The 27,772-nt window shown below is 42.6% G+C and overlaps 1 protein-coding gene across 1 annotated transcript; it reads right to left on the bottom strand.

The window, feature by feature from the left end:
• Window positions 1-185: 185 nt before the first annotated feature.
• On the bottom strand, window positions 186-27,772 carry LOC115775894 (uncharacterized). The gene is made up of 6 exons (XM_030723402.1): window positions 27,406-27,772; window positions 1,890-2,011; window positions 1,537-1,576; window positions 999-1,177; window positions 612-784; window positions 186-447 (listed from the first exon to the last, which is right to left on the bottom strand). Exons 1-6 carry the CDS (start codon window positions 27,770-27,772, stop codon window positions 225-227), a joined length of 1,104 nt encoding a protein of 367 aa, XP_030579262.1. The 3' UTR covers window positions 186-224.

Below are 27,772 nucleotides of genomic sequence, written 5' to 3'. Positions count from 1 at the left end.
GGTAATTTCAACAAGTTTGAACATGTATTTGCCATTGGGAGTGGAACGTCATCCAGGAACTCTATTTGCGGCAGTGGTTCCAAGCCAGATGGGGGAAGTGATGTCAGTCCAGTTGCAAACATCAAAATGTCTTCCACAGACACAGCAGCCTCGCCTTCTGCAAAGAAATAAATGTTCAAATATACCAGGCTAACGTGGTTTTCCAAGTAGGTACAAATAAAACCTTACAAACCTTCACAATCAAGGAGATAGTCTGCCCAGCAGGCCAAGGTTTGGCTTTCTTTCAGTCTCCTATTACTCCCTGAAGGGCTGAGTTGAGGTTTGAAGAGTCTCTCAAGCTCAAAGGCAGTCAGTCGCTTTTCACAGTGGCACAGGACAGGGGTCAGCAAAGTAGGGTGTTGCTGTAGTGCAGTCAGGAACTGAAGAGCTGAAAGACCATCTTTGAATCTACAAAGTGAACACACTGTTACACAGATATGTAGATGTTGCACACTAAGGCAAAATTGTTTGTCACAGTGACTGATAACAGATACACGTGCCATGGAGCATTACAAACTAAACATTCCTACATTAAAAAAAAAAAGAAAATTACATCATTAAAAATATCTTACCTGTCAATTACAGATGAGTTGCGGTCAAAAATATACCACTGGAGGTAGTTGGCCACAATTTCTGTCTTTTCGTCCACAGCAGCCACATGTCTAAGACAGCCTGCTGTCTGCAACATTGTGCTGTGTCTCATGATACATTCTTGTAGAGCATCCAATGTAGCAGCATTCTCAATCTGAAAGACAAAGAGACATACCCAACACATTAAATAACTATGTGTTAATCTTGACCATTTTTATTTAGTGACATATATAGCATGCTGTAACCCTACAATATCATAAATTCATAATTCTGCAAATGTATATGTGTGGGAACTAAACATCATCATTGAACAGTGCAGGAACTATGTTAAACTCTGTCCTACCACACTGGATTTATGTTATCCCCACCTCTCGCAAAGCTTTCCCTATTTCTTCATCAGTTATTAAATTAACTGTTGGTTTGAATGAAGGCTGGCCAGCAAGATACTGTACAAGATCTTCTGACAGGAAATGGGGTCCCGGACCTCCATGTACAACTGAAACTGCAATCATCTGTCCTGCCAGGAAGTATTCATCCTCCCTAACAGCTGTGAATGAATTCATATTGTAAAATGAAAACATACATTATTTACTTTAAGATATTGGGGGAAAAAAAAAAAAAAAAAAAAAACATATTCTGTGTCACATATCTGTTTACTAATAACCATCCATTAGTATAGCACATATCTAACCCTATGCATACCATTTGAATTATAGACCAAGAACCGATGTCCCTCTGGTCCATCAAAAATTGGCCGGTCTTTCAGGTGCTTCATTAGCAGAGTTAAAAATTCTCATCTTGGACCACCTGTGTCAATCCCTTCCTCATAAACACCTGCATCATCGGTAAATCTGACCAGCATGTCACAGTTTTCAGAATATGATGAACGTCTGAAAATGACATTACCTGTCCTGGCTGAATTGTAGCTTGATGTCCCAGTGCATCTCTTAAACACAATGAAAATAATAAAATGATTACCACAATAGTCATATAAGAATGTAAACAAGTACATGACAGATTCCTCTTGGTTGATAAATCATTAGAAAGGTTCTCTCTCTGTGAAAAAGGCTAGATGCAAAAATCTACTTACCTTTCATTTTCAGACTTATCTTTGGGAGTTCAAAAACCTGTGAGGAAAGTGCATAAATTTATCAGCAGTTTCTAATAGCTTCAATAACTAATTTGTGCCACCACAGTTTCACAGTGAGCCGAATCAGACAGTCCAGTACTGATTACACGATCAGTACTATACAACTTACCTGGACGTGTTTTTGTTCTTTAGCCCGGTGTCTTCCTCTAGGCCCGTAGTTAAAAGACTGACGCTCTTTGGACTTCGAGCTTCGGTATTCCAGGAACTGTTTATATGACGAGCAAGGTTTTTCTGCTGAAATTAACAAAGCTCTGTCTCAAAAAACAAAATGAGCTAACCAATGACACTAATAGCTTTCATTCGTATTGGCTACTTCAGATAGCGAGCGCTATGCTGCACTTACTTTGTTTAGCATTATCCGGCTGTTGACATATCCCCTGTGCCTCTGGACCTTCCGTCTGTTCTGTCCCATTTAAAAACTCTAAGGACCGTCCACAAGAAAAACAAAACCGCGTTAATCTACTCATATGTGCCCCGCAAAACTGGCAAAACGCCACTGAACTGCTGTCCATCTTGGGTTGAAATGCCCGCTTCCGTTATCACTTCCGGGTCAGCCTTGGAATTAGTACCTACCCTTTCCGGTTGATTTTGCCACTTGTAAAAGTGTTTCGAGTGATGTTAATTTGTTTTCTGAAATGTTAATTTGTTTTCTGAAATGTTAATTTCTTCTGAACTTGTAAAAGTGTTTCTCGTATTGTTAATTTGTTTTCTAAAATGTGATTTTGTTTCTAAAATGTAAATTTGTTTTGCCACTTGTAAAAGTGTTTCAGATTTTGTAATTTTGGTTTGCACCTCCCGGCCACCGTAAATTCAGCATCTAAAATTCTCCGTCAAAAAAACGCATGAAACATCCGCCACCCCCAGGGAAGAGCAATCGATGCCGTGTGAAGTCGAACCAACTTTCAGCCAATCACGCAACGCTACTTCAGTCATGTGGTAAATGTCTGGCGCCCAGCGGAGATGAACGATGGCGGCCAGCACTGTCACTTTGGTAAGCAAATTATTCTCTTACTTTTCTTCAGTATCAGTGACAGTGCAGTACCTGACGCACACAATGTAAAAGACTACACATGTATGTTACTGCTAATGATTTTTATTAAAAATTATAATGATAAAAACTTATAACCCTTTTACTGGTCACTTAAGTAAATGTAGTGTTAACAGTAACTAGTGTTCCTGAAGGCTTGTTTATTCTGAAATTACATACATAAATAGATCTGCTTGTTATAAATGTCTAAAACATTTAGATTACAGTTTTCCAAACGTTTTGTAGACTGTTTTGTACATGACATCTGCTTACGTTCTCTAACCTGTAGGGGGCGGTCGGCAGTAGACTTTACCAACACTGTAGGCAACGACCAAGAGCAACAACTACAATCATGGCGGCACCGAACGAGGGCTTTTCTGAGAAAAGGCGACAAAAGCTGTGTGTGGCCTTTGAACACACGGAGACAAACTGGGCAGTGAGCGACACCCACTGTCTGCGCATGTACTGCTCTGTTGGTCGCATGCGCAGGCTGTTTCTTTTAGCTATAACATTGTTATATTTGGAGGCATTGATGAGTTTTCCTGTAAGGTAAGCATAGGTGTCCGATATAAATATGTTTGTGACAATCATCAAATACTTAGTATTTCATAGTGGTGTCATTGTATTGTGATGCAGATCATGTACCTGGGTGCATCCTCTATAAACCTGGCATTAACTGCTCTGGCTTTCTTCCAAGCATCAGCTGAGAAGTTTGGTTTCCACTAAGGTAAATGTATATTTTGCTAAACTGTTAGATATTGCCCAAACCATGAATAACTTAGTCATTTATGTATTCACTGCTCTCAGTCACTGTACTCACTGCTAACGTAGCTTTATCTCTATTTAGGTGTAAAATAGAGATAAAGCTAGGTTAGGAGTAAAAATATGGAACACTATAGATGTTTTTTTATGGTTTTTTTAGGGTATGTGGTGATCAGAGGTGGAAAATTTGGACGTTGCTGGACAATAATTGGAAAATGAGACAGTGAAATTTCAGAGACTTAATTTCAGAGGCAAAAAATTCAGATACTGTTTTTCGACATTAAAAAAATTCAGTGCAAGAAATTCAGTGGCATTGAAAATTCACATCCTGATGACACAAGTTTGCTTCCATATGAAACCTCTCTTTGCTGGAGGAGCATCTGCATGACCTCATTTGTTCTTTATTTGCTCTAAGGCCATTAAACACCACCAGGGTTGCAGCTGGTAAAATGAGGCCACCAGAATAATCTAAACCAGGAGAAACGCTGACTCTTGATTAAACCTTTTCATAATCCTCACTTAGATGTTAGATTCAACTCACTGTCACTGTGCACACAAGGCACACAACAAAATGATCGTTCCAGATCACTCATCTAGAGACGAGCATCTGCAGTCATGCAGCCAGAGACCAGCACTACCCTTAGGCAATGTGGTTTAAGTGTCTTGCCCAAGGACACAATGCAGCACAGAGACAGGAGCTCAAACTAGCAACCTTCCAGCTGCAAGGCAAGCGCCTACCCACTGCACCACTGCCACTAATTATTTAGCTGGTTTGGGTTTAGGGTCACTCAAAGATGTGTCCGAACTAAAATACACTTCTCAAAACAATTAAAGGAGCACTTTTTAATCAGTATAGCATCAAGTCAGTGAATCTTTTATGATATTGATTTGCCAGTTAACCTTTTAACACCAAACCTGACGTCGGCGACAGATTATACTTAACCCTATGCTGGGTGTACAATTTCTCAGCTTTCAGAAACTGTTTGAATTTTCCTGATAGAAGAAACGGTTGTGTAATTGATCTGACGTCTCAGTGGTGATGAGCATGGTGTTAACCAGCTGTTCACAGCAAGTAACAGGTGAATCTGAGGCAATCGCCCACTGTTAAATTGTTAAGCAGCATAAGGGGTTGTTAGTTTCAGCTGATTTAGTGTTAATGAAATTAACAACAGGTGCACTAGAGGGGCAACAATGAGACAACAATGAGACAGGAATGATTTTACAGGTGGAGGCCATTGACATTTTTCCCTCCTCATTTTTTCTGACTGTTTCACTAGTTTTCCATTTGGTTATAGTCAGAGTCACTACTGATAGCATAAGGCCATACCTGGACCCTACAGATGTTGCACTGGTAGTCCAACTCCTCCAGGATGACACATCAATTCATGCCATTTTGCCAGAAGCAGGGCTTTCAAATTATGCCGGCAGCAGGCGCGTTTTCCGCCTGCTCCACCAATCTGCGCCGTCTACTTTTTAATTTTCCTAAAAAAAAAAATTTTGTGCCGTCTGCCGTCTCCATTTCCAGAGCCATGTGGATGCTCGTGGCAATATTTACATTCTTTCAATGTGAGCCATTTGATTGGTTCACGACTGCCATGTGACTATTCATATCATCTGCTGCCATCATGGCTTCTCATGCATGTAAAAGAAATGAGAAAACAGCAGCCGTCACAAGTGGCCGCCAGGCATGGGGACCAGATGATTGGGCTTAAGAAATGGTTCAAGCCCACGTCCAAGGTTGAAAGTAAGTAATCTAGGTATACATGAACAATGTCAAGAAGATAATCAGATGAGAGAAAGGTCGCCGGCCTCTTGGAATGCGATCGTCTGCATGATTTGATGATGAATTTCATAGCCGACCATGCTGTTCATTCAGGGGCACATTTGACGATAAAATAATATGCATTAGCAGAGCTTCTGTACTTTTGAAGATTAACTTTCAAAATTATTTAAAATCAGAGGTGGGAAGTAACGAAGTACAAATACTTCGTTACTGTACTTAAGTACTTTTTTCAGGTATCTGTACTTTACTTGAGTATTTGTTTTTTCTGACTACTTTTTACTTTTACTCCCTACATTTTTACACAACTATCTGTACTTTCTACTTCTTACATTTTCAAAACAGACTCGTTACTTTAGGTTTAACATCTGAAAAAAGTTTGCATTTCCGTCAAACATCAGACGATCTGAGCCTAAACGGAGGGATAATAACAGATAAGAAACAATCGTACTGGCGTATCCTCCATCACCGGGGCTTATTGGGTACAAAGGGATTAAATACGCAAACCTATATAATTAATGTCTCATTTATGGTGCTATAATCAGAGGTTACAGCGGGCCGGACCGAGTCCATAAGCTGTGCTCGCAGCACATAAACAGCTTAGCTAGCACTACAGAAGAGGCGAGCATAAAGGGAGTAAATGCAACGTTTCTAAATGCTCAACAAATATCAGCAAACACACAAAGTGTGTGCAGTTTGTCACACAGTGTGTCTGCTAGCTAAAAGAAGAGCTGCTGTATTTCAGGGAGAGCAAAGAGAGAGAAGTTCACTCAGAGATGGAGAAAGAGGACAGGAGAGGAAGAAGAGATTTAAAGGTAAGGACTGGAAAATAAACTGAAGTATGCTGACTTTGTGTAATTCAAAGATTATATGAAAATACTGCAGTTTAGTGTGTAATAAACAGGTCAGCTTGTTGTACTGTATTTACAGTAAAGCTCTGTGTTGGTGCACAGAGGCTGTGTTGATGGTCAGAGTTACAGGTTACATCAGTGCAGCAGAGATGAGTTTGAATCAAAGCTGCTGATGCTGAGATTCATTCACTGAATCCAACATTTCTACAGCCTGTATGCTGTCAGTGTAGGGGATGGAGATCAGCTCAGAGAGCTGTGAAATACTGGGTTACATCTTTGTGAGTTCACTTCATCCACACAGAGCAGTAAACCTCAGAGCAGCAGCAGCAGCAGGTCAGCTGATCACAGCCTGCACACCAACATCATTTACTGCAGCTACAATAGAAAGCTGTGATTCTTCTCCCCATGCAGAGCCACTACAGCTGATCTTAGGGTTCCTCCACCTTCTGAATCCCACTGTAACCCCTGAGTATCTTCATTTTTGTGTTTAGCTGGAGGCACAGTCACCCTCTACTATGGAGGACACAGAGAACAGAGCTGTGTTTAAATTCCCTTTAACAGTTTGTGTCCTACAGAACAGATTCAAGCTGAGTGCATTCATTAGAATTAAAATTTAGATTGGAATAACGTTTGTATTCTCTTGTATTATTTTATATTATTACAATAATATATAATGAGGTTCAGTTAGCTTTACAGAAAAATAGCAGGTAGAAACGTCCTTCAAAGAGTTACTTTTACTTTCTTACTTTGAGTACATTTCAGAGCCTGTACTTTTTACTTTTACTTAAGTAAAGATGTTGAACCAGTACTTCAATTTTTACCAAAGTATTTTTCACACAAGTACTTGTACTTCTAGTGAAGTACAGAATGTCAGTACTTCTGCCACCTCTGTTTAAAATTAAACCATAACATTGTTGAGGTGCATTGCATATAAGTAATGGTTTGTGAACACATCGGCCGTGGCATTTCTTCCTTTCATAGTAGAAGTTGTTCATTTATAGTAACTTTGATATACTTATGGGAGTACTGAATGAAAGTCTTTAAAAGGTAGTAAAATTTAGGGGATAGTACTCTGTATTTTTACTTTGCACAATGACAATAAAGTTGAATCTGAATCTGAATCTGAATCTGAATCTGAAAAGCAAAACAGTTGGGAAAAGATGCCCATGGTGGACAGCAAAGGTCTTGGTCATAAGGTGCCTGCTACTTTGGCGTGCCCCCCTGCTACTCCAAAACAATTTGAAAGCCCTGCAGAAGGCTTGCTGTGTCTCCCAGTACGGTCTCAAGAGCCTGGAGGAGATTCCAGGAGGCAGACAGTTCCTCTAGGAGAGCTGGACAGGGCTGTAGAAGGTCCTTAACCCATCAACAGGACTGGTATTTGCTCCTTTGTGCAAGGAGGAAGAGGAGGAGCACTGCCAGAGCTACAAAATGACCTCCTGCAGGCCACTACTGTGACCAAACAATCAGGGGGAAGCATATCCATGGAGGGGCACACAGACCTCTACAGGCTCGACAACAGCACCCTGACTGCCATCAGGTAATGGGATGAAATCCTTGGACCCACTGTCAGACCCTACGCTGGTGCAGTGGGTCCGGAATTCCTTCTGGCGCGTACTGTCTCCTCCTGTGGAGGATGAAGGCATTGATACCATTGATTGGCCCCCACACTTGTCTTGAATTGACATTATGTTTCTGTCATGGGTCTGGGTTTAGGACCCTGGGTTTAGGAGTCTGTGATGGTGGTGAGTGAGAGACTGAAACATCCTCGCTGCAGGAAGGAGCGCTCTCACGGGTCCCAACAGCAGTTAGACTGTACAACACATCATGATGCCATGAGTCACTCTACCTCCACTGCCATCACTTTATGCATACAGTACATATGCATTTTTATTTATAACACCCTCAGCCATATAATGCATACTGTGTATGCTGTATACTTTACCGGCTACAAATGTATATAGTATTTTGATATCTGTATATAGGGTTCTGATGTATATGTATATATTCATATATATTTTATGTATATAGTGTTTTTCTATTCTATTTTATTTCATTTTTTATTCATCCTTCTTCTCTGCACTGAGCTGCTGTAATGCACAAATTTCCCTGTTGTGGGATCATTAAAGTTTGATCTTATCCATCTTATCTCTGAGGTTTTGTTGCCTTATTTTTCTGTGATCCCTGGTTTTGGTTTCTTGTCCTTTGTTTCCATCTAAGTATGTTTGATCATGTTTTCAGTGCCTGCTGCTTCGTGGAGTTCCTCCCTCTGTGTTGATGCATGTGTTTTGGTTCTTTGTGTTTATGTTCATTCATATGCCAGCCTCCTGTGACATGTCTGCGTTCTTGTCTCTGTGTTCAGTGTTTAATTTTACCTTCTTGTCTCATTTCTGTGATTATGTTCAGCTGACCTCCCCACCTGTTGTCTGTTCCCTTATTGCCCCTCTGTGTATTTATTGTCTGCATTTCCCCTTGTCCTCTGTTGTGTCGTCATCTGTGTTTCCTTTAAGCTGTGTGTATATGTGTGTCTTCCCTTTTGGAAGCTTTTATATTTTCTTAAAAGTATCAGCATTAAGGCTGTTTGGAACTCAGCTCTGTTTTCATGTGTCCTTCATTTGGGTCCAACCCTGCCTGCCACACAGCCAAACCTGACAGTTACAGTCATCCAATGCCTCCAGGTTGCACCTGAGACTGTCCTGGAGCTCAGTGATGGCCTGGTCCAGATCTGGGAGGAGATCCCCCAGGACACCACTCGTCGTCTCATTAGGAGCCCCGATGTTGTTGGGCATGCATACAAGCACGTGGAAGCCATACAAAATGCTGAGTACTACTGTGAGTTGCTGCAGTGAAATTTTGGCACAGTGGACTATCCTGCTGCACCATTTTTCACTTTGCTTTTCAGGGTGTATTTGAATTCAGCCCTCTGCACGTTGATCATTTTCATTTCCATCAAATGATGTGGCATCCTTTTATTCCGAACACATTACCTGATCCACATCGTTAAAGATATCCAGCAGGACTTTTTCCCATTGTGATCTGATGTGTTTCAGTACTATATATAGAGAAAGAGAGATGGCTGTGATTGGATACAAAATGATTACAGCAGGACTGACCAGGTCGTGCCAAAAAGTTATTGCAGGTATTTAAACAGTTGTAAATGACTCACTGGCCTACAATATAATCAAACATGTCTCAACCATATCTCCAGAAATAACATTACTGTCACAAGTGATATTAGCACTCAGCATGTACAGCTCCTACTCTACTTTTACAGTGTGAACTGTTTTGGATCCTGACACTTCGGCTCCTGAAGGTCTCAATAAAGATTCAAGAAACATTCGCCCATGATTTTATGATTCCTTGTATTCCAGTGTCATCTAAATCCAGGTTTTCTGTGTATTTCTCATTCATGTGTTGTTGTGTTTGCAGCTGTGGGTAATATATTCATCATATTTACTGCATCTAATAATGCAGGGTCTCTTTAAGAGTTTTCTGATGACAGAGTATCACACTGATGGCAGTGTAAGACATCTTACTGGGCACTTTTTTGAGATTAAGTTGAACCGTATTTTTGTGTAGAAGATAATCGTATGTGACTCTATTGTTAATTGGGTAAGTCTGATAGTCTAATTAACTGTATTAAACATTTTATTGTTATATATTGCCTGTGATATTATGTATATCTTCCCTTCTGTTTGTTGCTGAGTTTGTGGAGACATCATTCTTCATTTACTTGTTTCCTTTTTATCTTTCTAGGCACTGATTTTCAGACACAGTGTATGCCAGAGGCTGAAGCGGCAGGGCCACTGTCAGATGCTGCTTCCCACTATCATGTTGGGTAAAGGTGACAGATTTCCTGCTGCTAGGACGGTCAAATCCAGGGTCAAAGGTCAAATAGAGCTGCTATCAGATTTGAAATCTGCTTTAAATGGGATAAAAAGTTTAGGAGGAGTGGTCATCTCCGTCTCTGTCTCTCCCCCTCCTTCCTTTTCTTCTTCTCACCGTCCACTTCATCAGGAAGCTCAAATGTAACTGTTAGAGCAGCAGGGAGATGGCGGGAGCCTTGCTGAAAGAGGCTGCATGTGAAGAAATCACAGTGAGACAGTTGATTGATCCTTTCTGATCTTTTAATGCTGCTCAAAGACACTGTTCACAGAGAACCAATCCCCCCTCAGCAGCAAACATCCTGCAGCACTCACTGCTGCTCATCCATCCAGCTCTGAAAGCTTCACCTCCAGATCTGCTCGCACAGCCTGAACCCTGCAGACCTCTCAGGTCAGCAGGGTTGTCAGAGTAAAGCACTCAGAGATCTGCTCAGGGTCTCCCAAGTTCATTACAAGATAAATTCTGCCCCCTGCTGGTTCTCTGCTGGAACTTCACTTTGAGAAGCGCACCTTAGAGAGATTTCAGTGACAGCCTTTACCAACACTACAGGCAGTAGTAATGTATCTATCACTGCCTCACAGTCTGACCTGGTGATTGCTGTGAGCTCAGTGTCATCAGTCATTAGTAAATATTACCAACAGCCCTTTAACAGACTGGCATTTTCCCTGTTTCTCTCACATGTGCTGTAATCACAGCAATAGTCAGTAAAAACCCTTTAGATCCACTGGTAATCAGTAATTATGGACCTATTTCTAATCTTTATTTGCTCTGCAAAACAGCAGTCTGTGGATCAATGTGGCATGAAACACGAATCCAGGTTCAAACAGGAGCTGACTGTCAGCTGAGTCCCTGCAAACCACAAACAAACACTTCAGCTTCAAGTTAGAGAGAAACTGAATCAGTCCTGGGCATTAACGCCTGATTTCATCAGCACCTGGGAGCTAAGCAGGGCTGGGCTGATTAGTACTTGGATGGGAATACCAGGCGCTGTTAGTTTTCGAGCTCAGTATGCCTTTAACTTTAGTAATGACTTTGTGAATTTCTTCATAAATAAAGTTTAAAAATTTTAACCATTAGAGAAAAAATTGTTCATAACCATCTCAAAGATTTATCTTCATGTTTGGCTGCTTTCAGCACTGCTGGTGTTTGTTTAGACTCTCTCTCTCCAGTTGATCTTTCTGAGTTAGCTTCAATAGTTACTTCCTCCAAACCATCAACATGACTATTAGACCCCATTCATATAGACTGTTCAAAGAAGTCCTTCCATTAATCAATGGTTCAGTCTTAAATTTGATCAACCTGTCTTTATTAGTTGGCTATGTACCACAGGCTTTTAAGATGGCAATAATTAAACAATTACTTAAAAAGCTATCACTTGACCCAGCTGTCTTTGCTGCTTCTAAATTCAGATAAAACTGAAGTTCTTGTGCTCGGCCCTAAAAACCTTAGAAACATGGTGTCTAACCAGATAATTACTCTCGATGGCATTACTTTGGCCTGCAGTAACACTGTGAGAAATCTTGGAGTCATTTTTGACCAGGATATGTCCTTCAATGCACATATTACACAAATATGTAGGATCGCTTTTTTGTATTTGTGCAGTATTTCTAAATTAGAAACGTCCTGTCTCAGAGTGATGCTGAAAAGCTAATTCATGCATTTATTACTTCTAGGCTGGACTATTGTAATTCATTATTATCAGGCTGTCCTAAAAGCTCCTAAAACCAGTTTTCCATGGAGCAATGAGGAAAGAACAGACTGATTCTACAGCTGTGCAGCAGAGACCAACTATAACTCCTTCCTCTCTGACATCACAGCTGACTGAAGTGCAACAGCTGCCTCACTAATCATTCAGAGCCATGAAACAGGAACAGAGCTCATTACATGTGGCCATGGCGCAGTGGGTAGGCGTTTGCCTTGCAGCCGGAGGGTTGCTGGTTCACGCCCCTGTCCCTGTTGTGTCCTTGGGCAAGACACTTAAACCACATTACCTAACAGTAGCGCCGGTCTCTGGCTGCATGACTGCAGATGCTCGTCTCTGGATGAGTGATCTGCAACAGTCATTTCAGTGTGTACAATGAAAATGAGTTGAATCTAACATTTACTCACACGGACTTCACCGGATTTGGGAATCTCTTTTGTTACAGCAACAGTTTCAATAAGCAAAATGAGAAACAGCTCATTTACAGGGACCAAACGAATCTGACATTAGATGAATACAATGAGTCACCAAGCCTGGAGTAGCCAGGAATCAAACCGCTAACTTTCCTATCAGTAGGTGACCTGCTCTACCTCCTGAGCTACAGCCACCCCGTATCTTTGTACAGCAGCAAAGGATGGTGACAGGTTAACCTGAGCCATGATGATACTGCAGCTGTAAATGATTTGCCCACACAGAGGCTTTCCTTTACAGAATTTTAGGACCTGGATGAGTGGATGCTTGAATGCTGCTCAGGCTGTGAGGACATTCATGTTCAGACATGCACAGACACTGAGTCCAAGAGGAGACAGTGACCTTCATTTATGCTGTTTCCTGGAAAATCGTTATCTGTGGTTTTATAGCATAAACAAACAGAATTATAAAACTGTCATTAATTCGATCCACCCACGTGCTTTAATTCCTCTGTTCAGCAGAATCTGTCTGAACTTGAGTTCCCTCCCACAAACTGAAGTTAACATACCAGGTATGTCAGGCACAAAATTTCCCACACACAGCTGCAGAGACAGCAAACAGAGAGCACAGTGAGCTCTGTCAGCATGAAAACTGGCCATGAATGACCACAGTTGGATGCTGACCCCACCTGCTCCAACTCTGATGTCTTTATTGGTCCTGCAGTGATCAGAGCATCACTCCTGTTCTGGATGAATGAGGCTGAGCTCTGCTGAAGCCTTTAACTCCTCTGCAACTCTGAGTGATTTAAAGCTGTGAGTGAGTCTGCAGCCCTACAGCCTCAGGCTAGACTTCCAAAGATCTGGGAACCCATCAGATGGTAATATAAGATCAGGTCATCAAAAGGCCTTTTGAAACCCTTTGAAAGCAGGCAGACAGAATTGTGGCTCCATGTGTGTCATTAAATATTATTTTATCCAAAGTCCTCAAACCAGATCCTCACTTGTTCTGTAAGTCTGTCAAATATTCTTTCTGCATATTAAGAAGAAGTCATTGAAGATCTGGTTGTGATGAGGAATTCCTGATTTGTAGATCACAAAGTAAAACACCTGTATTCAGGCTGGCTGGGTGATGATGAGGAGAAAGCATAGCCCTAAACAGAAGCCCCTGGTACACCACCAACCCGTTCACATCAGTGACACACCGACCGAGGACAATGTTCTCGCCATTGGAGACTCTGCTTTTGTCACTCACGTCAGATCTCACTGTGCTCTCTGTGAGAAGGTTTCCACCTGACATACCTGCCTGCTGTCAGGTTGGTTGAGGGGCTCTCTGTTGCTGCTTTTTAGATTAGATTAGATTAAACTTTATTAATCCCTTTGGGAGGGTTCTGTCAGGGAAATTACAGTTCCAGCAGCACTTTTACATTATAGGCACACAAGCAGAAATATAGTCAGAAATATACAAGAAATATACAAACAAAACAATAAATAGATGAATAATAAACAGAGATACAACAAAGACAAGAAGATATAAAATGTCTGACAGATGTGGTATTGCAGCTTGATATTGTCCTTGTGTTTGTGGTCAGGCTCAGTTTTTTTAACGCTTTTGTCTTCTGACTGAATGATCTTTGTGTGTAGAAGCAGACGTGTTTTACACCTTTACACAGAGATGCACAGGTGAATGCAGTGGGAGAGGAGGTTAAGCTAAAGTCAAGTTATCGAGATGAACTATTAACATTCTCATCAGTTTCTGATCTAAGTCTGTGTGGCGCTGTCTCGTGCTCTCAGCTGTTAGATGTGTCATTGATCTGTCAGTGCATATAACCTTTGGAGTACAGCACTGATGTGAGCAGGAAAAACTGTTTGAAATAAACGGGTCCCTCTGCAGGCACACCTTTAAGGAGAGCAGTTTGTAAAGACTGAACAGCTCGGGGCAGAGCAGATGTTATTCCACCATCTGAGTGGCCTGTGGTCAAAAAGAGGAGAGTCCCACACCACGATGCCCCCCTGCTGAGGCCTGCTGAGCCCAAAGGAACTAAATAACATCCGATAACAGGATTACTGATGTACTCCAGTAATTCAGTTACAGGGCACGTGTTCATTATTACTCTTTATACAGAATGTGTTCATAAAACACATTTACTGACATCCTTATTGCTGGCTAATTTCAAACATGCATTTTATGTTTTGGTTCAGCTTCCAGTAGTGACTAACACACACTGAAAGTATGTACTATTACATCTACTGTAATACAATACATAGGATTTAGTATGTTCCTCTGTGTTGCCTCATATGATTCATTTTTCCAAAGTGCTGATATATTTTTGGTTTCTGCCTCATTTTAATCCACCTCCATCTGCTTTGGTCTTCAGAATCAGATTCAACCTTTATTTAAATGATCTATTAATTGCCATTTTCCATTTCTCAATGATTTTAGACACAACTGTTGGTAATATACAAATTAGTCTGTCATTTCTAACATCTGCTTTACCGCCCAATTTGTAAATTGGAGTAATCATAGCTACTTTTCCATGTTGTCGGAAAAACATGGTATCTGATTGATAGATTAATCAGACACTATATCACCAAAAGTATTCATTCAGCCATCCAAATCAGTAAGTTCAGGTGTTCCAATCACTTCCATGGCCACAGGTGTATAAAACCAAGCACCTGAGCCTGCAGTTGCGCTGGTGATGGCCACAGGCAGCAGTAGTTGTGTGTGCTCTCTGTATTTTGTTTTTACACATGGATTTTTCATGGATTGGATTTGGCACGCTCTGCCATTCAAATGAATGGGATTGAGTGCTCAGTGCAGATAAAATTATTTATCTGTACTGAGCACTAACATGGTTACATGTGCTAACCTCACAGTTTGAGGGCAGCTGCTCATGTTTCTGCCAGTATGGATGATTTACTGGATTCTGCTGAGCTTTAAAATGGTTGGATCAGGTTAATGTTTCTGTGCTTGGTTGTGAGAAAGCACCCGGGGGGGGATTCCACAGTCAACAACAGCATGAACTCCATGTCTGAACATGAACGCTCTGCTTCTAAATGACATCGAGTCTGATACGACCTGCAGAGAGGCTCACAGGTGTCACCGCTCCGCTAAGTCACAGTTAGCCCCGGGCCTCAGCACGAATGGTTACGGTTAATGTGGTTATTTAATTATCCATCCTTAAATCTCATTTCTCCTCAGTACATTTGAGGAAGACATCCAGCGGGTATTCTTTACTATCTGAAATTATGAAAAGATGCAATTTTTGTTATTAATGTTTCAGAGAATTTGCTGAGGGACACATTATTTGTCATTTCTGGGGGAAAAAGAGTTGGAAAACCCCTGGTAAACCACCAACCCATTCACATCTCTGTTTTTCTGCACTCTGCGGCACATCCGCCGAAGAAAAACTGTGGTTACTGGCAACTGTGTTTCTAAATAAAGAAACATGAAGCTAGTGACACCAGCAGCCATAGTTAAATGTCTTTCAGGGTCCAGAGCAGGCGACATTCAAGAAAATTTGAAACTGCTGGCTAAAGGTAAACATAGATTTGGTAAGATCATAATTCACATCAGCAGTAAGGACGGAGGTCACTCAAGTTAATATTGAATCTGTGTGAAACTTTGTCAAAACAATGTCGGACTCTGTAGTTTTCTCCTCTTTGCATCTTCTCTGAAGAGTGGCAACATGGGAGCCTCAAAACAACTCTCTAATGAGCTGAAAACAAAGATTGTTCAACATCGTGGTTTAGGGGAAGGTGTTGGGAAATATTTTTATCACCCAATGTTGATATTTAAAGTTATTATTCCTACTTCTGTTTATTTGCAACTAAACTGCTTTCTACACTGTAATAAATGCATATTGTGTGTCTAAAAGTAGCAGGAAGATTTGAGTCCTGTTTGAGTTGCTCTTATTTGTGTTCAGGGCCCCAGAAGCTCTGCTACCCCTCCCTAACAGTCTGCTGTGGCCAAGCAGGCCCTCTCAGACCATCCTCAAAGCATTCTCATCTTCTGCTCTAGCCCCGTGATGAACCTGTTGCTCATTCAAATTCATGCTTAGGGGTCTCAGCTCATAAAGCTGCCTTTTTTGGGTTCGTGTACAGGACACCAGTCATCCTGTTTGCCCATTTTTTGATTTATACTGGTTATAGGGATAAATCTGTCCAGTGGACCTAGCCGTAGGCTAACTTGCTTATGTAGCACTGCCAAAGATTCTGGAAATGCAAATCAAGTAAGTGTAAATCTGTCAATGCAACAGGTCCAGGGGCAAAATGGGCCTCACTTTCTCCCTCATATCTGGTCATTCTCCCTCATATCTGGTCGGTGTAAGTGTGGGCAAGTTGTAAATCCTTCTCCAAAAGTACCATAGGATGGCCTCAAGGAGGTTGTTACTGACAATTACTGTGATGAATTTTTCTTACTGTCTTGTTGATGTATTGAAAATGCTCCGGGATGTTTGTCCCTTTTCAGATTATGACAGTGGAATTAATGACAGTTTTTAATGAATGTTTGTAAATCGCTGACTGTGCACAAAACCCTAGACAAAGAAAGGGAAAGAGTATAAATACCACGGTTAGAAGAGGAAAGGAGAAGAGAAGATGTAGCGACTGTCTTTGTTCGTGTTGTCCGTTTTTCCAGCAACTACTAAGGCACAACCTCCCGGGAGGGCTTCTTGCTTTTACCTTTCTGCTTTTTGTCCTTTGTTTTTTGTGTTTGTATATTTCTAAGTACTAGTAACTTTTTGCAACAGAGCTTGCTCATCGCCATGGATCATTTGGACAGTTTGATTTTATTTGGACTCATACTTAATCTCTGCACGGGCTCTCCTCGGTCGGAGGGAGTGATGAGGAAGCCGGAGCATGATCAACAGGTTCTTTCTTCCTTTGCTACTGTCTGTCTTTTTAACTATTTGTGTGCTACTAAGATGTCTAATAAACAGCCTGCATCAGAACCTGCTCAACCCTGTGATTTGTTGGTAACTATGGTTTTAATTGGGTTTTAATTTGCAGTCAAAAAGGAACATGGAGACCCCTAAAATGTATCCTACAAAGGATCCAAAAAGCTCTCTCAGAGATTTCAGCTGTCAGTTTCCACTGTGAGGAACATAGTGAGGAAATGGAAAAGCACAGGCACAGTTCTAGTTAAGGCTTGAGGTGGCAGGCCCAGAAAAATCTCAGAGAGGCAGAGGCGAAGGATGGTGAGAACAGTCATAGTCAACCCACAGAGCAGCGCCAAAGACCTACAACATCATCTTGCTGCAGATGGTGTCACTGTGCATCGTTCAACTATTCAGCGCACTTTGCACAAGGAGAGGCTGTATGGGAGAGTAATGCAGAAGAAGCCTTTTCTGCGCACACGCCACAGAGTCGCTTGAGGTATGCTAAAGCACATTTGGACAAGCAGCTTCATTTTGGAATAAGGTGCTGTGGACTGATGAAACTAAAACTGAGTTATTTGGACATAACAAGGGGCGGTATGCATGGCTGAAAAAGAACACAGCATTCCAAGACAAACACTTGCTCCCCACAGTAAAATTTGGAGGTGGTTCCATCATGCTGTGGGGCTGTGGGGCCAGTGCAGGTACTGGGAATCTTGTTAAAATCGAGGGTCGCATGGATTCCAGTCAACTTTGTCACAGATTCTTGAGAACAGGAATCAGTGACAAAGTTGAAGTTGCGCCGGGGCTGGATACTTTAACAAGACAACGACCCTAAACACTGCTCAAAATCTAGTAAGGCATTCATGCAGAGGAACAAGTACATCGTTCTGGAATGGCCATCTCAGTCCCCAGACCGGAATATTATTGAAAATGTGTGGTGGGATTTAAAGCGGACTGTCCATGCTCGGAAACCATCAAACCTGACTGACCTGGAGATGTTATGTAAAGAATAATGGTCCAAAATACCTTCAGCCAGGTGCCCAAACTTATGCACCTGCCTAATTTTGTTTATATAATTAATGCACACTTTCTGTAAATCAATAAACTTCTTTCACTTCTCAAATATCACTGTATTCGTCTGCTGTATGATATATTTTACTGAAATTGCTGATCCAAACAACTAATGATTTATAAAGGAAAATCATGAAAATTATCAGGGGTGCCCAAACTTTTACATACAACTGTATGTTGCAGTAGGTCTAGGCTGCTGGGGGGTCCTGTGATGCACTGAGTGTTTTTTCTTCATTCACTTCCTTTTACTCTGTTTATACCCCACTCTGCATTTAATCACCAGTTATTATTAATCTCTGGCTCTCTTCCACAGCATCTTTTTTGTCCTGTCTCTCTCCCCTCAGCCCCAACTGGTCACGGCAGATGACTGCCCCTCCCTGATCCTGGTTCTTCCAGAGGTTTTTTCCTGGTAAAAGGTACTTTTTCCTTCCCAATGTCGTCAAGTGCTTGCTCACATGGGGTTCTTTTGACTGTTAGGTTTTCTCTGTAATTATTGTAGGGTCTCTACCTTACAATATAAAGTGAGGTTCTCTACCTTGCTAGTGTTGTAGTACTCGAGATCGGTCTCGAGTACTACAACACTAGAGATCGGACCGCTTTTTGATGGTCTCGTTCTTGTCATGGACTCGACCGCATTTGGTCTCGGTCTTGTCATGGACTCGGACCTTGCAGACTCGGGATTTTATTTCAAGACCAGTCAAGACCACAGCTCTGGAAATATCACTAAATTACCAGAATATTGTCCAGTTAATTTGTTAACATCTTTGCTTTTATTGGATGCAAAAGATACTGATTCAAATCCAACAAAGATTGCACTCCTCTGCCTCTCCCAGGAGCGCACCTCGCAGACTCCGCCCCGGTCGCTGCTATTATCGCTGCTTACGCCTGTATCATTTCACCGCAGTTTGCAATCTACCACAGAGCATGGGCAGTTTCATTCACAATGTGCACGTTTGGTCGTGTGTGCGCTTGATTTCGTGGGCTACAGAAATTAAAATGACAATTAAATGACAACCAGGATGAACGCGAGAAGTAAGAGGGAAAATGAAGAAGAAAAAAAAAAATCCCAGCATGAAAGGTAAATACCAACCTTCATGTATGTTGATACACAAACTGAAAATTTAATGCAAATTTTAGGCTGCAACGATTCTTGGATTAACTCAATTTCATTATTAAAAATCCTCGACACAAATTTGTTGCTTCGATGTTTCCTTTTAGCTCTACAGCTCAGGTGTCTCTGTGTAAGGAGCATTTCATCCACGTTAGTTCTCCGTCACTTCAACTAATTTCTGTCATTTGGAAAAAAAAAACCCGACCCTTTAACACCAGTGGATCATTGCTTAGAAGTTTTTCCACACCTTCACTGCTCTGTGCTGTGAGTGTGCGTGTTTGAATGTCCATTAGCACTAGCAATCTTCCCGTGCCCTCCTCCACCCCCTTCAGTACCGAGAGGCTCTGTCAAAATGTTTTTATCTTTAAGATTAGGGACTAAAAACCTGCAGTAGAAACGTAATTTGGAGGATGCTTGTGAATAAAAAGCATTACAGCATTAAGCTCATACAGCCCCCAGTTTTACAACAAAAACACAACAGCAGCTGTTTTATGTGCAGTCAGACTGAACAGGCACAGCAACTGCAAAGAGGCAGAGACAGTGAGCTCAGGTGGAGCGAAAAGGAGCTCTTGTTCCTGTAACCACCTTAAAACCTTTACTGTGAAACAGCTGGAGGTCCTTCATCAACCACCTGATCAGCAACATGAAGAACAGAGAACTTTGTAGCTGCTCCATCCACCCTGCTTGTTTCACACAGAGAAACATCTGCAGTACGGAAGTTAAAATATGCAGATGAACTGGTAAAATGAAAACTTATTTCTTATCCAATTACTTGATTAACTGACGGAGTAATAAATTGAATATTTGATTACTAAAATAATTGATAGGTGCAGCCCTACTTGTATTCAGAAAGCTATAATCAAACATTAGTTTTCAGCACCAGTGGAGCTATGAAAGGCCTTCAAGAATAAAAAACTACAGTTCCCAGCAAGAAGATGTCACTTCCTATTGTTGCATTAAAAATGTGATAGTTCATGCTCACAACATGGTGGCTGATATTTGAATGTAGGAAATGTCTTGAGCAGCTGATCGTTAAAAAATCTGGATTATGTTTTTGTTGTGTATGCTTTTATGTGATTTCTGCAAACACATTAGTGGAAGGAAACGGCACTCTGGGACACATTAAATGCATGACATAAATTTAACTTTTCTGGATTATATGCAAAATTTATCACTCTATTGATCTAATAAGTCCTGATTTAGAGTTCTGCATTGGTCCTTTGTACATAACTGAAAATCCTCTCTGAACCTAACCTGACATGCACCTCGAGAAATGTAACTACACATCCACAAAGACTGTGATTACTGCCTAGGCTTCAGAGGTGGTTTCCAGTTACATCGTAGGCCCCGTCACTCAGTTAACAAGTGGAAGCGGCATTTAGTGCTTAGCATTAGCTTACTAATTAGTATGAGCGTTTGGGCTGGGCTGAAAAATATTTCTTGAATCAGAATCAGAATCAGAATCTTTATTGTCATTGTACACAGAAGTTGCACAACGAAATTTAAAATGCATTCCTTTCTAGGTGCCACAGACAATAAATAATAAAATAATAAAAATATGAGTGATAAAAATGATTACTAAAATACAGTGCACAATAGTAAATTAACAGACGAATCTAGCCCCAATACACACCAACGCACGCACACAGTCAGCACTACCACCCCACATCACTGTCCAAACCACACAGAGTTCAGTTCAATGATAGCCCTGGCATAAAAGCTGTTCCTCAGTCTGTTTGTTCTGGCCTTCATTGTCCTGAAACGTCTGCCTGATGGCAGTAGCTGAAACAAGGAGTGTCCAGGGTGTGAGGGGTCCTGGAGGATGTTCTGTGCCCTCCTCTGGCAGCGGGCATTGAACAGTTCCTGGAGGGAGGGCAGGGGACAGCCTATGATCTTTTGAGCCGTGTTGATGATTCGCTGGAGTGTTTTCCTGTCTGCTGCTGTGCAGCTGTTGAACCACACGCACAGACAGTAGGTCAGGATGCTCTCTACAGAGCAACGGTAGAAGGACACCAGCAGATTCTGGGTCAGATGATTGCTCCTAAGAACCCTCAGGAAATGCAGTCTCTGTTGGGCCTTCCTGACAATGCTGGTCGTATTGATACTCCAGGTCAAATCATCCTGCAGATGTACTCCCAGGAACCTAAAATCTGAAACCAGCTCCACTTCATCCCCCTCGATGAACAGAGGTTGAATGACATGTGTTGTCCTCCTAAAGTCTACTACCATCTCCTTTGTCTTAGTGGTGTTCAGGATCAAGTTATTCTCACTGCACCACCTTGACAGCCGCTGCACCTCGTCCCGGTATGCTGACTCATCCCCGCCTGATATGAGCCCCACCACAGTGGTGTCATCCGCAAACTTAATGATGCAGTTACTGGCATGTATGGAGGTGCAGTCATGTGTGTAGAGGGTGAAGAGTAGGGGACTCAGCACACAGCCCTGTGGAGAGCCGGTGCTGAGGCTGATGGCTGAAGAGAGGTGGGGACCTACTCTTACCCTCTGGGAACGGTCTGTCAGGAAGTCCTTGATCCAAAGACAGGTGGAGCGTGGTATCCCCAGATCTGACAGTTTAGTCACCAGTCTGCCAGGAAGGATGGTGTTAAACGCCGAGCTGAAGTCCACAAAGAGCAGCCGAGCGTAGTTCCCCCCCTGCTCCAGGTGAGAGAAGGCAGAGTGGAGGGCCGTGGCAATGGCGTCTTCTGTGGACCGGTTGGCTCTGTAGGCAAACTGGTGGGGGTCTAGTCTGGGGGAGAGACTGGAGATGACGTGAGCCCGGACAAGCTTTTCAAAGCACTTCATAACAATTGGTGTGAGTGCTACTGGCCTGTAGTCATTCAAACCTCTGATAGTGTTCTTCTTGGGGATGGAGACGATAATGGAGGACTTCAGGCAGGAAGGGACAGCAGCCTGGCTCAGGGACTGGTTAAAAATGCTGGTAAAAATACCAGCCAGCTGAGCCGCACAGACCTTCAGTATCCGTCCAGAGACACCATCGGGCCCCACAGCTTTCCTGGGGTTCACAGTTTCCAGCATACGCCTCACCTCTTGCTCTTGCAGCCTGAGGATGCTGCTGCTGCCTGCTGAGGGATGTTGGATGGCTGTCTCTGATTGCTGTACCTCAAAGCGTGCAAAGAAGCTGTTCAGCTCCTCTGCCAGATTGATGTTACGCTGATCAACTAACAGGCTGGGTTTGTAGTTCAAAATATGCCGAACCCCTTGCCACACCTGCCTGAAGTCGTGGCTCTGGAAACAGTCCTCAATCCTCCTCTTATACACAGCCTTGGCCTCCCTGATGCCCCTCTTCAGGTTGGCTCTGGCAGCGCTGTAAAGCGCCCCATCACCAGCTCTGAAGGCGATGTTCCTTTCTCTGAGTAAGCTCTGCACCTTTCCATTCATCCATGGCTTTCTATTTGGAAAAACCCGGATATTCTTGTCCACAGTTACAGTGTCGGTGCAGAACTTGATGTAGTCCAGAACAGCCGAGGTGTACTGCTCCAGGTCCTGGTGCTTGAATACGTCCCAGTCAGTTGTTTCAAAGCAGTCCTGCAGCTGTTGAGAGGCACCTTCAGGCCAGGTCTGAACAGTCTTAGATGTAGAAAGAGCAGTTTTGCTGAGGGGGGTGTATGCTGGAATCATAAGCAGGGACAGATGGTCTGACTGGCCCAGATGTGGCAGTGGCACAGCCCTGAAACCCAGCTTGATGTTAGAGTAGACTTTATCCAGTGTGTTGTTCCCTCTTGTAGGGCATTTAACATGCTGATGGAACTTGGGTAGAACAGTCTTTAAATCGACATGGTTAAAGTCTCCTGCAATGATGTGTACAGCCTCAGGATATCTGCTCTGTTGACTGCAAACCGTGTCATGTAAGAGACTAACAGCCGAGTTAGCATTAGCATCAGGGGGAAGATAAACAACAGTGATCAAAACAGCTGTAAACTCACGGGGCAGATAGATGGGCCTGCATTTAACAGTCATGTACTCCAGGTCCGGAGAGCAGTGGCTGTTCACAGTCATACTGTCTGTACACCAGCTGTTGTTTACATACAAGCACACACCCCCTCCTCTGCTCTTACCGGAGGTCCGCATTCTGTCATGCCGGTGCGTTGTCCTGCCGGCTAGCTCGATGGCTGCATCAGGAATGGATGAATGAAGCCAGGTCTCAGTGAAGAGCAAAACGCAGCAGTCCTTCACGGTCCTGTTTGTAGCCACCAGCAGTCTCAACTCATCCATTTTATTCGGGAGTGATCTTACATTGGCGAGGAAAACACTGGGTAACGGAGGTCTATGAGGCCGTTTATGTAGCCTCTCCAAAACGCCAGCTCTGCCGCCTCTTTTCTGCCTCCTTTCTCTGCGCCGTCTCCGTCTGCGACCCCCCCTCACAGGGATGATGAACCACAAAGAGCCAGGTGGTCTGGCGATGTCCACCGGGATGTTGTGAGAGTGGAGGAAGTCAGCCATAACCGCCTGCTCACTTTGTGCTCCTATATGTAGGAGTTCGTGCCGTCTGTATGTTATAATGTCCGCCCGACATAATGGTGATGTGTTGAGCCACAGTTGAAGCACACATAACAACATACACAATTTCACAGAGCACCGAAAAGGAGAGCACTGAGCCGCTGCGACTATGCGCGCCGCCATCTTGCTTGAACCCTGTAGTTACCATGGCTACCAATGATGGCAGATAAGTAAGTAAGTTGTTTCTCCACCATTAGTACACTGAGCTAGTGGTGGGCAGATCAATTCTAATATCGATAATATCAATACCAATGTTGATATTGGTATTGATCAATATCAGTGTAATGAGATCGATAATTTGGCTTCAGTTTCTCTCCTGTATGCAGTGCTGCGGTTTCATCAAAGATGCAGGCTGACTGTCTAAGTGTCGCTCCTGTCACAGCACAGAGCAGGCACACTTTGCTCCTCCCCTCCCCACAGTGGTTTGTTATACTGGCATGTGACACATAACATATTTTACTTGGGGGGGAAAAAAGTAATTTGCTATGAAACATTTAAAGCAAAATTAAATTTAAATTTGTACGGCTTGTTTATTTAAGAAAAAAAATCTGGAAAATTAGTGAATGAAGGGACATTTTTATTACATTTATTTATTATACTTTCTGAACAATCTACCTGGAAAACAGTTTGCATTTGTTCTTGAGTGATGATTTGGTACACTTCATTTACCAAATCCAGACATCAATGTATGGGGAAAATTGTTTTGTTAATGTTTTATTGTTTCAGAACAATAACTTTTATTTTGATAAAGTATTTTATACTTACATATAAACTTTGCCCAAGTCTATCCTGGGATTTAACTAATTAATGATCCAAAGGAAAAAAATCTAAAACCAGTTAAACTTGAAAATTCTTCATAATTATTAAAAAGTATCGGTATCAGCATTGGTGATACTGGCCCTGTGTTTACTTAGGATCCATACCAAATCTTGAAGTATCCCACACAACTACATTGAGCAGTACATATAAGAGGAGTGATTGACAGTGCTAAGACCCTCCTTCTGGCTCTGATTGGTTGTTCTTGACTGGTAGCGGTTCAGGGAGGATGTGGAGGAACTCGATTTTTTCCACAGATTATCAGTCGCATACTGTCCTGACATGGTGTCAGTTTTAACTAATATGTAAAAAAACAGTTTTTTTTTTTTTTTAATAAAAGATAGATAATGCAGCTTTCATCTGTATATGACAGAAACCTGTAGCTTTAGTTCTTACTGTCGATGATTGTTTTGCCATTTTCACACATTTAGCTATGTGGTTTTGAAATAGTGCACATTTTTGTAAAGATTGTTGTTGGTTTTTAAAAACAATATAACTTTATGATTGTTTATGAAAGGCAGAGAACAGTTAAGAGTATTGTGATGAACTATGAATAATTGTTTTACATACTGTGATAAATGATGGAGTATTAAATAAAGATGGTTACATTTATTTGAGCTGTGAGTGTTTAATATCAGGGTGATTTTATGGGAATGTGGACCTTGCACATCAATTTGAGAAGTGATTTTATCATATTTCACATTATATTATGTCATATAGCATCAGGCATTGGTCTTGGTCTTGTCTCAGTCTCACCCTCCCTCGGTCTTGTCTCGACTCGGTCTTGGACCCTAAAAGTCTTGGTCTTGTCTCTGTCTCGATACCCTCTGGTCTTGGTCTTGTCTCTGTCTCGGGTTAGGTGGTCTTGACTACAATACTGTACCTTTGGATTACGCACAGCCTTACCTGGATTTTTCCTCTCCAACGTGCGTTCACTTGGAAACAAAATGGACCGAACTGACACTGAGGAGGAGCATGAATCGAGACTTTTCCATATTTCTGCACTGTATATTTTGTAATTTTGTAATATTGTGTTATAGTTATAGCTCTAATATCTCTGTATATTTGCAATTTGTATACTTGTATATTGTCTTATAGTTTTTATACTTATTTGTTTTTTTTCTGTAAGCACGAAGTACCGCAGCAATTTCCCTAATGCTGTAAACCTGTTCACCCATATGGCAATAAAACATTCTGATTCTGATTCTGATTCTGATTCTTGCAATCCCTGCCTCTTGCTCTGTGACAGCTGGGATAGGCTCCAGCCTGTGCTGAGTGGGCAGCACACTCTTTGTGGGAGGCCTGAGCATTGTAGCACCTTTACCTCTGATTACCTTGAATCTGAGTGAAGAGCCCATGGGCTTGACAACTGCAAATGATAGGCCATATAGGTTTTTTATGCAACTGGCAAAACCAATTATTGGGATGTTCTTGCAGATCTGCCACAGTGCCATCTGTATTCACTCCATTTATTGAATTTGGTCCTGTAAGGAGGGCAATATCTCATGTCTTCTTACAGATCTCACACATTTCTTTACTGCCACTTAATGAATAATGGATGGGTATTACAAATCATCAAACAACCATTCGTATGAATGTTTGAGTGTGTCCAAGCTTTTGACTGGTACTGCATATCTATTATTTTTGTGCAAAGATGCAAATGTCAGACAGTCAGAGACAGCAGCAGCTGCAGCATCAGCCTGTCAGCATCTACAAAACAGTTTCTCTTTAATGTCAGCATCAGACACTTTTTCCAGTGAGAGACCCTCAGAGAAAAACAGCTGCAGCCAGATGTTTACCATTTTTCACCACGCTTACTTCCTCTAAATAGATCCTATTGACCAGAGACTCTCTCTCTCCCATTCTGACTCAAATTGAAGTAAATTGTGAGAAGGATTTCCCACACAGGACAAGAAGACAGTGCTGCAGCAATGCTTGATCCTGATCATCTGAATTAAAAAAAAAAAAAAATCATGTCAGCACAGCGCTCTGTGCCACAGTGCAAACACTGTTCAGGAACATGATGAAGAGTTCAAGGTGTGGACTCCAGATTCTCCAGGTGAAGGTCTGAGAGACCACAGGTCACCTTCACTGTGTTTGGGCTCCTGACCTGCAGCATCACGCAGGTGGCTTTAATGCTGTGGCTGATGGTGTCTACAAGTCTTCAGGGGGTTTGGTTTCCCGACCGGATGAAGCCAAAGTCACATTCACATCCTCCACTCTGTTTCTGCCTCTGGAACCCATCTGCCTCTCGCCTGCCTCTCGCCTGCCTCACTCTCACCTGTCTGACTGTCACCTTTCTCTCTCTCTCACCTGCTTCTGTCTCACCTATCTCTCTCCCACCTATCTCTCACTGACCTGTCTTTCTCTCTCACCTGCCTCTCTCTCTTTCTCACCTGTCTCTGTCTTCAGGCAGCTGCTGGGGCAAGTAGAGACTCTCCATTTGGTCTCTCAGCTGCTGCAGTCCATTGATAAACCTATAAAATATCTTCCCTGAACTCAAAGTCCTCGTCCATGAATCGCCACCTTATCATGGTGGAGGGGGTTTGTGTGATCCCAGAAGCTATGCTGTCTGGGGGTTTGTCCCCCTAGCAGGGTCTCCCGAAGAGACGACACGGGCTCACCCCCGAGACAAAAAAAACCCCCAAAAGAGCAACAAAGTCCAAAATAGACCAAGGACGGAAACAAAAAGCAGCAGCAAAAGGCTGGAAAAACAGTCGAAAGCAAACCATCAGGGACAAGGCCCAACAAGGTCCAAAGCAGTCCGAAGGTCCAAAAGAAAATCCACAAGGAAGGCAGCACAGTTCAGGGGGCCAACCGCAATCCCAGCGGCGGTGGCGATGTGGAGACGAGACTGGAGGCCGACCGCGCTCCCAGCGGCAGCGACGTGGAGATGAGACTGGCGAAGAGAAGTAGCCGCCCACTGTGATCGCCTTCAGAACAGGCGGAGGGGTTGCAGCTGGCGGAGCGATCAGCTGCCATGGTGAGGCTTGGGCTCGAGGCTGAGGTGGAGCGCGACGTTGCTGGGACCTTTGCCAGCTAGCCGGCCTGCCCAGGGCCAGGCGAGTGCCAATAAACTCAGACTTGCGCTCCGGGGCGAGCCAGGCCTTCCACCTCATCTTTTCAGTTCGGTAATATTCCATTACCGCATTGCGCTCCTGTAGATCGAAGTCTGCGGGGTCCAT

This window comes from Archocentrus centrarchus, unplaced genomic scaffold, assembly GCF_007364275.1.
Source record: "Archocentrus centrarchus isolate MPI-CPG fArcCen1 unplaced genomic scaffold, fArcCen1 scaffold_26_ctg1, whole genome shotgun sequence".
NCBI lineage: Eukaryota > Metazoa > Chordata > Actinopteri > Cichliformes > Cichlidae > Archocentrus > Archocentrus centrarchus.
This window is presented reverse-complemented; position numbering and strand designations above follow the sequence as displayed.